The sequence below is a fragment of the Phalacrocorax aristotelis genome, chromosome 12 (genome assembly GCF_949628215.1).
Source record: "Phalacrocorax aristotelis chromosome 12, bGulAri2.1, whole genome shotgun sequence".
Taxonomy (NCBI): Eukaryota; Metazoa; Chordata; class Aves; order Suliformes; family Phalacrocoracidae; genus Phalacrocorax; species Phalacrocorax aristotelis.
The window spans coordinates 11042802-11060260 of NC_134287.1; the positions used below are offsets into that span (position 1 = coordinate 11042802).

At 40.8% G+C, this 17459-nt stretch overlaps 1 protein-coding gene across 2 annotated transcripts in view; it reads right to left on the reverse strand.

The window, feature by feature from the left end:
• The window catches only part of LOC142063605 (VPS10 domain-containing receptor SorCS1-like), a 307796-nt gene that overhangs the window by 49740 nt on the left and 240597 nt on the right, over positions 1 to 17459 (reverse strand). For both annotated transcript variants that reach the window (XM_075107526.1, XM_075107524.1), the window contains exons 10-16: positions 15684 to 15830; positions 9126 to 9228; positions 8574 to 8650; positions 7238 to 7329; positions 6111 to 6218; positions 4968 to 5085; positions 3063 to 3193 (exon numbers count right to left, since the gene is read on the reverse strand). In XM_075107526.1, coding sequence (XP_074963627.1) covers positions 3063 to 3193; positions 4968 to 5085; positions 6111 to 6218; positions 7238 to 7329; positions 8574 to 8650; positions 9126 to 9228; positions 15684 to 15830 — 776 coding nt within the window. The remainder of the gene's footprint in view (positions 1 to 3062; positions 3194 to 4967; positions 5086 to 6110; positions 6219 to 7237; positions 7330 to 8573; positions 8651 to 9125; positions 9229 to 15683; positions 15831 to 17459) is intronic.

A 17459-nucleotide genomic window follows, 5' to 3' on the forward strand; every position in this document is an offset into this window, starting at 1 on the left:
TTTGGTTCTAGCTCATGGTAAGAGATGTCTACTGTCAGAAGAGTTCAGGTTTCCAAGGCTAGAGAAACTACAGTCATTTCTAATGTCACTCAAGTTTTGTTGCTGTGTAAAACAATAAACAAACGTGCCCTTTTCTCTGAGAGAGAACTACCATGGACTGAATACAGATTTGAAATGAACCTGGAGTTCTATATTACCAGGAGGAAAAAACATTATAAAATCTTTATGTCTTTTACAACTGGCATTTTTCCCCCTGAACTGATAAAAAGGCACTCGCAGGATTAACAGCAATAATACTTTTTTTTTTTTTTCACTTTACCCGATCACACAGATATATATTTTTTATTTCAAGCTCTGACAAGCTTAGATAATAATATTTTCTCCATACAAATTTAGTGTCTAAACAACAAAGAAAGTCCTACTCTGACTGGGGGAGGAATTTTTGTCTTCAATTCTGTGTACAAGTCTGGGTCCTGTAACCACTGATGCTAATATAAAAAGCCACCCAGTTTATTTCAAGATTGCAAAATCAAGTGCTGTCAGCTAAGGGGCTTCGCCCTGCCTGGGGGATACATCTTCCCTTCAATCTCCTCCAATTAAGAGCCCTGCCCAGCAAAAAGAGAAATAGAGAATGCAAAAGCATTGCTGAAATATCATGCGTGAGGATGATGAAAGTGCTTCTTCCTTTTGCAGGAAGGACCCCACACAGGACATCGTTCCACAGCAAATATGCGTTCACTGATTTTCCTCCAAATGCCTCTTTGGACCTAATCCTGCAGGGTGCGTTGGCAGAGAAGCCTAGTGCAGAGTTCAACAAGGCAGGCACTGAATGCTCTAGTGCAGCAGCAGCTTTGTCTTGCTCAGCACAATAAAAGAGAAATTCAGTAGAGCCAACGGCACTGCTTTTTTTCTTGCCATCTCTTTTCTTCTTCCTTGATAAACCTCTGTCTTCTGTCCATGTGGCTTCTCCATACTTCTTTGGAAAATCTGTGTAAAACTGTGCTCCTGACTGTATTAAGTAGATAAATATCGTGTGATTAATATTGCTGGTAAATATTTCTGAACTGGATGCTTAAAGCAATGTTTCAGTCTTTTTTTCCTCCAAGGCACTGGGAAAGGAAGCTGAAATGGGTAAAGTAAAAATCCAGAACTGAGGAGTGTAGGAATAACAACAGCTCAGAGAGAATTAGAGAGGATCATGACAGTCTGCTCTAAACCAAAACTGGTTCCATCAGAGGGCGGAAGGCTCTCCTAGGTCAGGAACGCTTCCTATCAGGCAGCTCAGCACAGAGACCTGCATTATTTTTAAGGGTATTTTTCTCAGGTTACTTTTAAAAAGATGATTTTGCAAAGTCCTAATTCTGCCTCTTCCAACATATTTGAGAGGTCTTGCTGGTGCACGTGAACATGTCATACATCCCCAACCATCCAAGCTTTCTCTTAGAGATTCTCTCACAGCCCAGCAGACTTTTTGGAGAAAGTTTCCTCAAAGTGAATACAAAAGAAATAAAAGCATGTTTCCCCCAGCAAATGTCACTGTGGTACTTGTGTTCTGTACCTAGCAGCAGAGTTTTGTAGTAGCAAACCACACAATAAATTTTAATGAAATAACAACGTACATTCTCAGAGAGAGACAAGTTACGGAAGGAAAGCATATTTTATCAGAATTCATGAGTGTGTGTTCCTTAGGAGTGTAAGGAGTTTAACCACTAACAGATTGACCATGAGTCAATCCCATCAGTTGTTTTCTTAAGCCTGGCCATGAGCTTGGCACAGCTTTGCACCGCACACTCCACAGCAAGGTCAAAATCTTCAGGGAACTTACTTCCTATTCTTTTTTTTTTTTTTTCTGGTTGGCTGCTATCTTTTTTACATTACAAGAGATATATTAAATGGCAGAAATCTAGGACTTTTGGACACCTACATGATGAACTACACACAGAACTGAGGTATCTTCTCCCTAACAAAGAACTCACTGGAAGATGGGGAAACCATCAGGAAACCATATTCAGAGAATCACTGCCCAAGCATGCTCATAGTTTTTATTATGTGGTGCAAGAAGATTTACTTTTTTTGACACATGGAAAAGCCTCCTGTGATTCTTTGATTTTATATAGAAAAATCAATATAACTACAGTTATGGGAGGGTGGGAGGGAAATGCTGTAAATTTCCACAGTCCTGGAGTGAACTCATAGAGCAAGAAACAAAATATTTATGAAATGAAAATCAACATGTTACACCTTCTGGGTTCAATTAATAACATGGTATAGGTATAGTTGGGTGAGGCACAAAGGGGGCTTATCAGCACTGCCAAAGAGCCACCATTTCTCTCTTCTGGGACACTCAGGACTGTCTCAGACTTGGAGAAAACAGGTGATAGAGAGATTTCAGTAGTGTGGTTCCCTGCCTTTTTTGTGCAAATTGCTGTGAGTCAGCAGGAATCTTGAAATGAAACTAGAAGCTGAACATTTTAACATGCCATTCATAGCTCACCAATGGACTCCGTTTCCCATAGCGCACAGCAGAGGAGAAAAGGCTTCAGAAGGAGATTAACCCAAATCATAAAGGCAGGGTCTGTTAGATACTATCGAACATGATGATCCTGATATAACAAATGACCCAGGAATTCCCTAGGTAGTGCATTTCCAGAAGCTGAAGGCCTACTTTGCGTATGTATGTATTTATTTTTACACAGATATACATATGTGTGTGTGTATGTATGAGGAATTTCTTTTATTTTTTACGCACACTATATATGTCTTACATACTGCCTTTCACAGCCACCCCTGGTCCTTCCTGAGGTTAGATGTACTAAATGGACCTTTTATCTTCATGCTGCACAGAGCTCAGATGTCACCTGGAAAATGGTCTGTTCAGCATCAATTTCGTGGAGCCTTAGCAGGATACAGGTATCTATTTCACCTTTCTTTCTTTTGACATAGCTGCACTATCAGGGAGCAACTTATGTGTTTATTATCTACTCTCTGCAAACCTACAGCCTCTCTAGTGAACTCTGCATTGGTGTGGTAGAGAGCACACAGTTCTTGTGCCCATTGCTCACCAGTCAAAGTCTGCTTCTGTGCACACGCATGGCTCCGAGGTCATAGCCCCAGCATATTTTCCTTGCATGCATTTCTTCTCTGACTTGCGCTTCCTGTAGATCCTTTTTGCTCCCATGATGCATGCTTCTCCCTGGAAACAAAACCAAAAATATCTTTCTCTGACATCCACCAGGCTATTTGTATCACCCGTTTTTTCCAAGCCTGTGCAGTGGAAGCTGTGATTCAAGAAAAGAGGATGGGAAGTCAAATGCCATGTCAGTACACTGATGTTAATTAAAGCTACTGAAGCTTTAACTGAAACTAAAACAGCTTTTCCAATACACACTAAGAAATGATCTGAGGTTACTTATGTATCTGATTCAGTTCTGAATTTGTTCCAAAGCCAATGAGCAATAGATTCAGGCCTAGTTCTCATTTATAGATTAGGCTTCACAGCAACAGAAAACACAATCTGATCCCTCTGCAATCTGAGACACAGAGCAGGTCTATTTCTTTAGTCTGATCTTTTTGGCAATAATTGTGTTCAGTAGAAACTAGTAATATGTGTATATGTAAATACTTTCCACAGACTATGAGTTCAGGTTTTACAGGGTTTGACTTGTTATATGGGTGATAACATTTCCTTGCCTTTTCACTCCTATCTTCAGCACCCTGCTAAATATTTCTATCTAGGGAACAAGGCTCAGCTTTTTAATCTCAATAGAAAGCAAATCAAAAGGCAAGAGTCCACAGCAGTCTTCCTAAAAATAGTTCTGCAAGCTCCAAAGCCAACATCCTCAAAGATATACTGCAAAATCCTTGGCATTCTTGCTTATGCAAGCACAAGAAAGAACAAAATACAGTGGGGTCTCACTTGTTACCTTTTATGCTGCTAAAATCACTGTAGGAAAGAGAAACTTTTCATGGCTTTGATTTGCCCAGGAAACAGAAGGGCCTGAATGGCAACTGCTGTAAAATGCTGTGCCTCCTTGAATTTCGGGGAAGCTGTACTGATTTTCAACATCTAAGGATCTAAGTCATAGCCAGTATTTTTAGTGTGGAGTTGTGCCTTGTGTGAGCTGCTAGTCTGAGTCAAGCTACTTTCATTTCATATTCATTATTAAACACTTGCCCAGCAAGATATATACAGAAAGACAACCTTTGATGATATATATGGGTGTTTTTGCTTTAGACTTCAGTGGAGCCTGTGGTGTTTATATAACCACAGAATTTGGGCCGTATTTTATTCGAACCCGATACAACACAGGCTGTTGTGTCAAACTTGGCAGACCTGGGAAGGTGCTCCAAGGCAGGCGCAGGTGCTGTGCAGAGCACGTTACCTTGCCGGGCACTTAGGCAATGGTTTGGGAGTGATGCAGCGGCTGCATTCAGCACACTAGGGACAGGGTATGGGGGCCCAATGGACTGAGGAATAAAGTGTCTGACTCCCACGGCAGAAGTACCACTGCTGAGAGAGACAGAACAAGGATGAAACCAAGTGAGTAAGAAATTAGGCTAAGAGGGCAGGAATTTGGAGAAACAAGTGTGAGAGTAACTAGAAGTGTCTTAAGACACTTGGTCAGAGGACACAGAAGATGAAGACAAAGGAGGTAAGGATAGGAAAATTACATGGGAGATGTAAGACTGAAGGAGTTCAGGCCTCTTTCAGCAGCAATGCTTCTGCTGTTATTGCATTCCTCAGCTCTGCATAAGTCTGAGCTAATTGCCTGCATGAAGAATGAAACCTAAAATGCAGCTGTTCATCCTTTGGGGCTCACAGAGTACAATCTGAGGCCAACACAGACCCATCCAATAAGGGACAGTCTGACACACCAACCCAACAGGAAAAGACATTGGATCATGCTGTTTTTAACTGTGGGATCATTAGCTACCTCAAGTCAGATCCCAGCCTCCTCGCTTCTCACCTGGTTGTGGAGTTGCCAAGGCCTGTAGTCCTCTTCTGCACACCTCCGATCAAAAATGGACTTGTAGTCTACTTTTACCAGCTGCCACTCCGAGCGGTGGCTGAAATGTCCAAACACTCTACAGAATACAGCAGAAAGAGCATAGAGTAAAAGGTAGCACCAGATGGTGTCTGGTAGTTACAGAGGTACAGTCACCCACAAATTTCCAACAGAGATTAATTGCTTTAGGAGTGCCAGTCCTACTGATTTTCACTTGGCTGACATAGTGGAGGTCAGACTTAGGCTCCTAAATACCTACAGTCCTCTTAAAAAATTCATGTAGCTTTTATTCTGTGGATCAAGTTCCTTCCACTCATGCCAGTCCCCAGAATGACTACACAGAGAAGGCTTGACATGGGGCTGAAGACAGTTAAACTTACATGAGTTTGAGATCTCAGTTATAAGCTTTGGGAATCCCTTCCACACAAATTGAAATCAGAACCTGAAGGGATCATTCTCCATACATCTCCATAACCTCAGGTTAGTTTCTAAGCTACATACTCTGATTATTACAGGTCAGTCCAATTTTTACAGTTAGAAACGGAATCGTCCTCCTGTTCTTGCAAATCTGATCTCAGGTAAAATGGCACAATTTCTGGCAGGGTGAATCCAGATTTATGCACCATGCAGAGCTCAGCATACCACATTGAAACTAAGTAATTTTTCATGAGTCAGCCTCCAGGCAACATTTTGTCATTCATTTTCACAAAAGGATGTCTTCATTTTTCTGTGTCTCAGTTAAAAAAAAGAAAGTAGCAGCAAAACAGAGCTATAAAAATACCCCACCATTTTTCTTTCAAATATTCATCTGTCAAGAGTAACTCCGCTTTATAACACACTCGATCTGAGGAGTCAGGTTTCATGCTGATAAGTTAAGTGATAGTGTTTTTGCAGCTTGCAGGGAACCATGTTGTCATTCCCTCAGTCATACCACAAAATAAACATTGATGATATAATCCTGATATATACCATTGGTGGTATACTCCTGGCTTCAGATATTACTTGATTTGGTCCCCAACCAGAAATGCTATTATGTTACGAACAACCCTCATAAGCTATTTTCAGTGTAGCTCCCAAAAACAGCGTGATGGCGTGCTCACTTACGTCATGATGAGAGTTTCCTCTCCGGGTTCCCCTAATACTCCATCTACGAAGAGTGGGAGGGATGTGAAGCTGTACTTGCTCCAAGATCTCCCTTCATCAAAACTTAACCTAGTGGAGAAATAAAAATTGGTATGTTCTTTCCCTACTTTCCTCCCACTTTACTTGAAGAGACTCTCTAGTCCACTACAGCTGCTATAGAGAAATAGGAAGCAGCTTCTGTTCTTGGATACTGCAGTTTTAGTCCTTTAAATAACTACTTTTTTTGGGAAGCATCACAAATCAATGCATTGGTCAAACTTGTTTGGCATCATACTGCTAACCCACGGCCAATACTTAAGTGGTGGGAACAAATACAGTTATGTTAGAGATTGATGCTTTAAGGGCAGAATGTACCCTAGGGCTAGGAATTTTTGAAAAATAAACAAGTGATTTTGAGCATCTTACTTTTGGGTTCCCAACATAAGACATTTTAGAAGGTTAGATTTCTGGAGCACAAGAGCTTTGCCTCTTCTGACCAGCAGTCTTCCCTATGGTGGGTCTAAGTGAAAGCTTGGAACCACTCATCACTTCCTAAGACTTGGGCCTGTGTGTTTCAGATATCGATATGACACTGACTGTAGTGGAAGTAAATCATGCAAAACATCACAAAACTATATTCTACCTACTGCATAAACTTAAGAGTGCTAATTAGCAGGGACACTTTTGTTTTATTTGTTATATAACTCTGAATCTTTTAAACAAAATTCTGGTTCATAAGTGCTGTCTGCCACATAGAAGACAAGTTCATCAATAATTTTGAAAATTAAGAATACTTTGGCAACTTAATAAGAGACAAAGCCATAATCCAGATTCATATTATATAAATAACCAAACCCAAGAAGCCAAATTGTGGTAAGCTTAGGAAAGTAATGGAATTACATTGATGATATCTCAGATCTGGCCAAACTGAAGCTACGAAAGCTGGAATTGCCAGGATGTCTTCGCTTTATCTGTGTTAAAGTTTGCCAGTTTCTTAACTGATATTTTCTAGATTGTAGATACAGAAAACTCTGGATGCAGCCTAACTGCCTGCTTTCTGGCATCTGAAAAGAGGGACAGCAGACATTTAGAATAAACAGGGTCATCACCAGAGATGTCTGATGGGCAGAGATGTGTGTTTCATGGCAACCAGTACTCCACCTTGATCCAGGTACAGAACACTGTGCTCTTCCTCAAAGATCTGGGGAAAAAAAAAAAAATCATATATTTAAATCCGTTTTCCTTAATATCAAGAAAATGTCATAGTTCTTTAAGTACAACCATGACAGAGGACAGGTATGTGCTGAGGAAGTTACTGTGTAGAGGAAGGCTTTCTGTACAGAGACAGTTCTTGGGTTTTGGTGGGTTTTTTGGGGGTGTTGTTTTTTTAAACTTTTCCCAGGTCCTCAGAAAATGAATTCTGCCTCTGCTTGACAGGAAGTCAAAAACATTAATTTTTGCAAGGATCAACAATTTCCCTCCTTTTGATGACAGATTTTTGTTTAAAGAAGAACTTTATGTGTTTACATGTATCTGCCCTATCTCCCATAAGTGATGTAGACAGAAAAATGAGGTCTAGTCAAACATTTAAAAACAATTATAATCTTAGAATATAAAATATTTTTAAAATATTTGATCTTCCTGTGTTTTTTTTGTATTGCCTTTCTGCAAACATCTGCTTTCCATTCTTTATAGCAGCACTTGTCAGTCTAGGAGAGTCACTCCTCCTCTCCAACCAGAAAAAGGGAAAAATTTCCTAGATGGAAAATCCTTTTCCTAAGAAAAACTTCCTGTTTTGAGGATAAACATATTAAAGGGTAGCAATGCTTTGTTAGCAAGTGGGATTTCATTCAATATTAGGCACTAGATTTAACTTCATCATCCATTCTCTTTCTGCAGTTAATGGAGAGAGGGGTAGCATCAGAACAGGATGAACTGAATTCTGTCTTCTTCTCCATTATCTTAAGAGTAAGGCAAAATCATCAGTTTACATGGATACTGAACTTTGGACAATTCAACTTGGGTGAAATGAGTCCCACACGTAGTGAGGGAGAAGTAGGATGGTGCAACTGCTAATTCTCTGGGAATTATAGTCATGGATGAAGAGGAAAATTGGTAAAAGAACTTTACAACAGTAGAAGGAAATACATATGCTCCCCATATATATTAATATTTTAATCCATTCTACGCTTTGCTACAGGGTTAAACTGAAGTAAAAATCTCAGTAGAATCACAAAAATAATTTTTTGTTATATGAAGTCTAACAACAGTCTTTTTGGGGGGGCATCTCTAACTCTCAGAAGGGAATAACAGTTTTGCCTTTTGTATAGATTTGCAAAAAGCTACTCTGAACCAAAAGAGACAAAAAGTGAGCAACGTTTGGAATCTACTTCTGTGACAATTTCCTATGATTACTACTTAAACGGTTGATTCTGTATCATTTACCTGCCTCCAAGTGTTCCCAGCATCAGAAGAAACAAACATGCTGATGTCATTGTCTGATAGTTCAGTGCCTATATTACCTGTAAGATGAGCATTGATTAGCGATGCCCACTCTAAGAAACAGCAAAATTATCAAATCAGGGGAGTAAATGTATTTATTTACCTTTTGCAATTATAGAACTTTTTGTTTTGGAAAAGGAAGGAGAAGGGAGAGGAGGGGAGGGGAGGGCTTGGCTTTTAGTTTTAAGAAAATGTATATAAAAGAACCAGTGCATACAGCTCAACACACCTCCATATGCAAAGGAAATGCCCTGGTTTGAATCTAAAGTGCATGAGAGCAGAGGACTAGAAGCAATCTCCTTGGTCTTGAAGGTCAGTTTCCATAAAAAATGTATGACAAGTTGAAGGTCCATAAGGACTTCTGTTTGACAGCCTGCCTTCCTTCCTGCTAGTGGTGGTGTGACACCCCACTCAACACCCTCCACACCCACCACAAACTCAAGATTTTGTCAGTGTTTGCACATCGTACACAGGCATTCTTTAAATGTTTCATACCTGAAGCTACAATAATACTGGGGGCAGTGTCTCGGCTGGCGATGTTTCCTGAGGTATAGGGATTCTCTGAGACCTTCAGGTGAAGATGAAGGGAGCAATAGGGCTAGGGAGAAAGGGGAAATAAAAGTAAAAAGCAGACACAACATGAAGTGCGTGCACCTATTTCTACAGGCTTAGAAGACATTTATACAGTGTATTTCTGTGTTATTTCTTAATCACTGCATCCAGCCACCCTCAGAAATGCATGGCCACTGTCCTGGTTCTGTTGTGAGAGCTTCACTATCATTTTCAAATGCAACCCATTCCCACTGGGAAACTGTTTCACTAGGCTGAAACCCTCTCACAAGGACAAGGTCTTTGAAGCTGTACTCACAAAGGAGGCAACCAGGCTTGCAAAGGCAGGTAATGGTAAGGACTACCTAGCTCCCCTAGCTCTCTTGAGAAGCAAGCAAGGCTGCGGATATGGTGAAGTGACTCTCAGAGCAGCAGTGCCCAAGCTATCTCTGCAACAAGAAGCAATATAACCTTACTGGAGTGGTGCTGAGTCACCACTAATTAGCCATGAAAAACAGCTTAATTCAGACAGTGTCATACCATTTCTTGACTGAGTATTTTTGACACATGACTCTGTTCTGTACTGCACTAGGACTGGAAAGTGTTAGTTTAAAAGTTGTTTAATACAATGCTTCATTGCCCCATCTGGATGTGACCTTTGAGACTTCAATGCAAATACATCCATGGAAACCTCAGCTATTTGTTATTGATTTTGTATGGCAGGTAGTCAGATAAGACAGGAATGGTACAGAATAAATCAGGTGAGCAAGAAGGTAAGACAGGTAGATTTCCAAAGTTGCCAGGACAATTCCCTCCAGATCTTTAGTCTGGTAATTTCTGAAAATTTTGAAAATTTTTGCCTTCTGTTGGGTTTTATTTTCAGTATTTTTTCTTCCAAACCTCATGAAGAGTTCTTCATGAAACATGCTAAGGGGAGGGAGGTGGAAAAATAATGGCAAGAAAATCTGAAATAAACAGACCAAATTGAGGGGGACATCACACAGGAACACACAGCAAAGCCCATGCCTCAGCTTGCACGGCTCTGTAAGATGAGCAGGAGACGCTGTGCAGAAGGCCCTTCGGGGTCTTAGGAGGCAGGTCTTTCTGTCTAATAACAGTTGCCTGAAGGCTAGGTCTCCAGCCCCAAATGTTTTGTAGGCTTCCTCTGCAGGACACCTAGCCCTATAGGTGGCTGGAGGAACACCACTGGTCCATCCCATCTCAAGGTAGGTATCTGAAGTGAAAATCTGCCTGTGGAGAATGACAACAACAAAAGGCAGGAAGTTTTCTGGGCAAAGCTGAATGAGGGCGATGAGTAAGGAGGGGAGCTCTCACTTATGTGAGACAGAAAAAGGGGATGTGGATTGTGCAGAAGGGAACACAACCTGCCAAGTCGAATGTCCTGAGCAGCCTAACTCTAACTGACAACCTTGTGAGGGCAGCCGCTGGAGCAGCCTGAGAGTGCAGGGAGGGAGTGGAAATCAAATCGAGCTGACAGGCATGCAGGAAGTGGAAAAGCATTGCAAGAGCATGGATTCTTCCCTTCTACATTTTTATACATTGTGAGAAGACTAAATACGTTGTGAAAAGACTAAATACAGACCATATTTTTCAAACTAACATACTCCAAGCCCTCTTCAGCGTTTTGAAGGCAGTAGCTAATGGCAGCAGCTCAGCCAATTCTGCTTTCTGACAGAGATTAGACCTTGTTAGACTCAAATCTTTGTGCTACCAGAGGTTTTCTTTCAAGTTTGTCTCATTTCACAGATATAATACACAGAAATGGAATACATAACTCAAATGTTAAAAGCCAGGTCGCCTGTCTAAGCAGAAAGGTGGTATTTTTAGTGGCATAACTTCTTACTGGTTGGAGTGCAATGATTACAGCAATGATTACAGTGTCTAGTGACAACTGGATATGCTGTAAAAAATAATCTCTTCACTCTAGCCAAACACCTAAAGTTATTGTCCATGGCCATCTCATGTCCTTACTGTGGCAGCATTCTCTTCTCCATCCCTGATGTACACCTTCTCCATCTGTATCCTCGTATAGTTCCTTGACAGATATTTTTCTAGACTGGTTCGTCTTCCATATCACTGCTGGTCCCTTTGTGTTCATCCTCTAGCTCGCACAGCTTAACTTGTATACAGACACTGCAGCTTTGTTTTTTAAAATTTCCATCAATTGTGTCTATCCTCTCTCTTTCTCATTCCTCGCTAAAATTTCTCATAAATACCCACAAACCCACTTCTTGGCTGTTCTGCAAAGCCCACCTGAACAGTCTCCAATGGCATGACACATACAAAACTGCTGTTCATGACTGTCCCTGATAAGGAGCGAGGCAAAGTATAAGACAAAGATGATGCTAGACACCATTCACAAAGCTAGGGGTAGTCACAGTGTTTGCTCACCTGCAACAGCAAGGAGCAATGAAGACAGTTAAACTCTTCCAGGAGAGAGATTCAAAACACCTCACTTAGATATTTAAATTTTTCTGTAGCAGACAGTGTGAATGCCCTCCCTTATGAGAAATGGGTCTTTGTCCTGAAATCCTTATAATCCATATAGACAAGACAAAGAAAATGTGGGAGGGAATAAACAGATGTCTGGGGAAGAAGTACAGTGAAAACAAATGACTTGCCCAAGGTCACATAGGAAACTGGAAATAGGCCTAAAAATTGAATCAAGGCTCTCCTGAGATTCAGCCCAGTGTTTTAACCACAAGACCATCCTTGAAAGCTAATTGATTAACTCTCCTAGACAGATGCCCATACCTTGCAAGATAGAATTGCTCCTCAGTTAACCACTTCACAGCACAAGATAAGTATCAAACAAAACCAGCATCTTAGGGATATAATACCTTGGCAGCTATTTTATGAAGATTAAGTGTATTCAGCATAAAGAACAAGTGATGTAAACAGGAAAAACAAAACCTTGGGATTAGATGGAATTTCATTGCTTTCCTCCATCCTCATTATTCAAAGCCATCTCACCAAAAAACGCAAAGAAATTCTTTGAGTTGCTTTGAAAAAAACACCTCAAGCATACTGCCAGTAGAGGGGTGGTTCCGTCTGGCTTGCTTTGTGTTTCTGTTAGATTTTCTCTTAACCTCCTTAGCTGCCAACTTAGCTGCTATGTACTTATTGCTGCATTAACTCTCCCTTAGTTTAGGCTTAAAGACCAGGTGCATAGAGGGGACAGCACTGCACTCGCAGGCTGGGGACCATCCTGTCACTCTGGGAAAGGACAGATCCCATTCTGCCAACAAGCTGGAACACACGTCATTGCTATGTCCCAGGCTATTGCTAGAGACAGTTATGCTGAAAACCAGCAGTGTGAAAGCATTAACATCTGCTGTGGAGTAAGGATGGGAGCTAAGCTAGGTGTGCAATGGATTATTAAGAATTCACTTATCTATGCCATAAGGAGAAGCAGGATCACACCAAGAACAGTAATATGTAGAGGGAAAAGGAGCAACTGACACAAGGAGGTAAAAGTTCTGGCAATGCAGGGGTAGACAGTGTGGCTAAAGAGGTGAGTGGAGTTTCTGAACTGTTTAAATACCACAGCTATGTCACATTGACAAGGCACAGAATTGCCTCAGAACAGGGGACAATTCCTTTTCTCCATGCTTTTCCTCAGCAGAATGCCATTATAGGGCCCTGACATATTTTCAGCAACATACAACACTTCCAGTGTTTTTCCTTCAAAAATTTCCACTACCACTCCCAACTTCTGTGGTCTTTTCTCTATAATTTCTTGAATTCTTTAATTCCAGATTCTGCCTTTGTCTTCCCCCATCATTAACTATGAAATCAGATTCTTAAATAGTTTGGCTCTGTCTTGTAGGATTGTTATTTTGTGGTTTTGGTGCATTTTCTGTACCTGCCTTTCATTCGCAGGCAAATTGCTTATTCCTGTAAAAGACCTAACAAGTCAGTTTAGCTTAGATTTCATCTATTGCTTTCTTGCAAACTTGCAAGTCAGCCACCTGAGTCCCTGTATGTTCAGCTGATGACCCCTGCTCTGCTAGCTTTCCACTAGCTTGTGACAACCTAAGCAAGAAGGAAGCAGACAGGCTCAGACAGTGAGAGAGGCTTCTTGCCTGTTTTACATATCATTAAGGGAAGAGGAGAAATAAACATGGCTAAACAGTCCTCTGGTCTTATCATGGGGAAGGGCTGACTAAGTTTCCTCTCATTCTTCTGGAAGGGCAAAGATTGACCTACATGGCTTAAATCCATGGAAGATTTGTCCCTTACCACCCTAAAATCATGGACCGATTTCTACAGACGCCCAAGGACTTGAGATTCCTACCCAAACCCAAGTCACAGAGCATTTAGGAAGTGGTTGCTTTGCAGTGAAAACAGGATAACAAGCCTACACTTGCACAGGTGGAAGCAATTCTCAGAGTAACTACATGGTTGCATAGAGAGCAAAATAAAAATGAACCAGTGTTTAAATAATGGCTTGTGCACACTGGAGCTACAAGGACATAAACATAATCCACAGAGAAACAATACCTTCACTGGCTCAGTTCTCACTGTGTCCCTACAAGTGCCCACACTTATGCCCCTGCTCATCACTCCTTGCCTGGCTTGTTCAAGTTTCCCACCCTCAAGGGAATTCCAGCTTGTCCTGGCATATCTGGTCTAATTTTAAAAGAAATTAATTGTGTTCTCAGGTACCCATGAGTATAGTAGCAGATACGGTATGGACTGCAAGGCTTAAGGGAGTCATAATCCCCCCTCTTCATAAGAACTATCCAGTTCTGGTTTATACACAGTCATACAACCACCTCCACTCTATGGTGGATAACTACAGCGGCACCATACCCTTGTATATAAAATACATAGTTCCTGCAAATGACCGTTCGATAAGGACCCTGCAGAGAGGTACTTCTGGCTTATTTATAACCACAGTGGCAAGTCAGATCTCTCTTGATCAGTGTGAAACACTACCAAGAAAAACGTTTTCTCTGAACCCAAACTTCAAATTAATGGGAACTGAGCTTACTTTGATTATTTCACTTGCCTGTATGGTTTTTATTTCTTCTTCCTTGCCAGCCTCCCAAAATACTACATTATCCTATCATATAATAAAAATCTTGGGTTTCTGATAAAATTGGTCATAATTTGAACAAGTCAAGGTGTGGGGTTTTTTTTGTCAAATATGTTTACTGGAGTTAAAACCAGATTACGATCTATTTGAAACACACAGACTCCTACACATAGCCCTTTCCAAAAATTCAACTGCTTTAAGTCTGCAAAGTTTTATTAATGCTTTTTCGTTTTCATCTTCTAGAAAGAGTTAATTTAAAAATGCCCTTAGTTACAATTTTTAAAAACTTGGAAGAAGGAAACAAACCCAAGCAAATTTAGGCATGCTCTGAAATAACTTCTTCTGTTTGACCCCCAGTCCTCCCTATTCATTTTTTCCGAACTGGAGAGAAAAGGAAAGGCTTGCATCAATCAAAAAATCAATTATTTGAACAACTTCAAATATCAACTTATTTACTCTTTGCTCTTGCAATAACACATGGGGTTCAGTTAACAGGTTACCGTAGCATTCAGCTACGTACCACAATGCACAAAATGTAAGGCTGATTCGGATTGTAACTTACATTCTCAAAATGAGATTTTTTTTTTTTTTTTTCAAATGGAAAATAACATGCAGGTACAGGACAGCAGGAGGAAGAGCTGTGTAAGTAGTGCCCCTGATTCTGCCTGGAACCATGTTAGAATCTGTGTAATATAAAAGCTATTGAGAATCCCAAAGGCTGGGGTTCTGAGTATTATTCCACCACTGTGTACAGATTACATCAGCTGAAAAACATGCTGAGGTCAGTCTGAGCATTCTAATTTGACAGAGGTCTCCAATTCTATTCACACTGCTTATATTTCACTTTCACTCTTGGAAACCATTTGCATATAATGATGATTAAAGACTTATCTATATGATGATCTATATCAATAAGTGCAGAGACAGATACAATATACACCAACATATAGCTATACATATATTTGGATGAATGTGTCGATTCTCAAAGAGCAAATGATAAATATTAATACTGCCAACAGAGCGGCCTGAAAGAAATCGAGTTCTCCTTTTCTTTGAGCCTGTGTCTCAAGTTATTAGGTCCCTGACAGTTTCTGAGCTACAGCAGCTCACTCCTCCCATCTAGTGTCCAGAGAATCAACTGCGCAGAAACGGCATCCAGCTTCACCTGCTGTTTAAGGGTAGACCACCAGCTGTGCAGAAGGAAGCTGATCTACGATGGGTTTTTTTGTTCCAGAAATTAAATTAAGCTCAATTACAATGCCAGCTCTTGCAATGCCACCTGGCAGCCCAAGACTGAGGTACTGCACTTTAAATATGCAGTATTCTCTACATAAGATACGCTGCATGGAGAGAGGAGTTGCCCTCTTCTTCTTGTGTTACTTGGTAGAAAAAGATTGTTCTGGAATGTTACCACCCTCCCAAGTCCCCCCCCAGGTACTTACTAGGAGACAGTGAATGGGGTTTCCTCTCAGATCAGTGTCCGGAGCCTGCAACAAACTCCAGTCTCTCCCTTTATTGTAGGTGATGAAAGTTTTCACTTGGTTGTCAATCTTCTTATTAGCCAAGAACATTCCTTTTATCCCTGCTACCTAGGAAAAATTGACATGGCTGAAAAATAGATCAAGCCGATGCAGGTTCTGTGCGTGTGTCTCTCCTGCCCTGTCACACCCAACAGGGACCTGGTGGCTGTGTCAGTGTGGCAGATGTCAGGGCAAAAATTGCCAAGGAGAAGCAAAGGAAGGCAAACTGAGGTGCTGGGGACAAGATAAGACCATCACGGGTGGAAAGGTGACAAAATGGAAAAGAAAGCTTATATTTTAGTATCAACACGGGAACATGGTAAGATGCTAATCTCATTATCTGTAAGGTGACAATCCCTCAACTGTGTAGGCATCCTTCCCCCAGAAAGATTAAATACGTACAGGGCAATTATTTGTCTCTTGCACTGCAGTAGCAGGAAACAGCTGCAGTTTTCGCCTTGCAAAGAAAATGGCAACACACACATAAACTTGCAGTTCAGTGCTTCTATTCTCATACGGCCCGCTTAAGACATCTCATCGAAGGATCCCAATGTGTTTCACAATTATCAGTGTTTCAACAGGATAACCTGGGGCACCGAGATATTTTTATTATTGTTTTGCATTTTGAGGAAATCAAAGCACTGGTGACTCAGGCAAAGCCATCAGAATGCTAGTTATAGAGCTAGCAGTGAGATTCTCATCCTTTTATTTTTCCTGATGTTTTACCCAACAGCTTTACTCCATAGACCTGCAGGAGGATTTTGTAAAGATGTGATGCTAACTGACTTGCATTGGAACCAAGCCCAAAAGTGGCTTCGTGAGGAGAAAAAAAGTCGACCGCAAACCACAACTCACACTGCAGAATGTTCCCATCTTCTCAGCACACTGAAAATCAATAGCCCAATAGCTGCTGCAGCTTGCGAATGAATTTGTTAGGCTGTCATGCTGCAATGAGTGCTGCAATAAAAAGGGAAGTGAAATCGGGAGAAGGAGAGGGCAAGTGAGAAACTTTTTGGTTTCCACCAAGTCTGTTCAGTCATCCACCCCATCACTTCTTATGATGCAGAACTAGTACACAGAATCATTCATCAAGACTTTTTATTCATAGAGCTTATTACTTAAATGGCATCACATGGCAAATGGTTACACAGCAGATTCACAGTTTGTTCCAGCTCAACTGATGTAATTATGTGGCTGGATTTGGATGCTACAACTCCCAGTGAGTAGGACCTTACTGCATTTTTAGTCACATGCTGTGGGACTACTAGTGTTCAGTACATTGGTACAGTACAATGGTGTGCTTACTCATTCTCAATAACACCTTCCTCCTTGAGCAATGGCACTGAATTTCATTTGAAGTTACACAAAGGCTTAGACATGACTTGCTATAATGGGCAATAGTCTTTAAATTAAAGTAGGTAATGAATTCATGGTTGATATAAGCATAAAAAGCTAATATTTCCAATGTCCTAGCTGAATTGCTTGGTACCACCCAACAAAGTATTGAGGATGTCTTTGTTGTAGTAGAAAGGCACCCTGATAAGACAACGGTACTCTGTCTCCCAGTGATACTGCATGAATAGGCAGAGATGGAAAAATAGCATAGTTCTGCCTTTACTACCAGAGGTCAAAGCCTATAGCTCTATTTGTAGCTTGTTTTGCTGTTGTCCTGAAATAGTTATATTATATAGTCCCTAT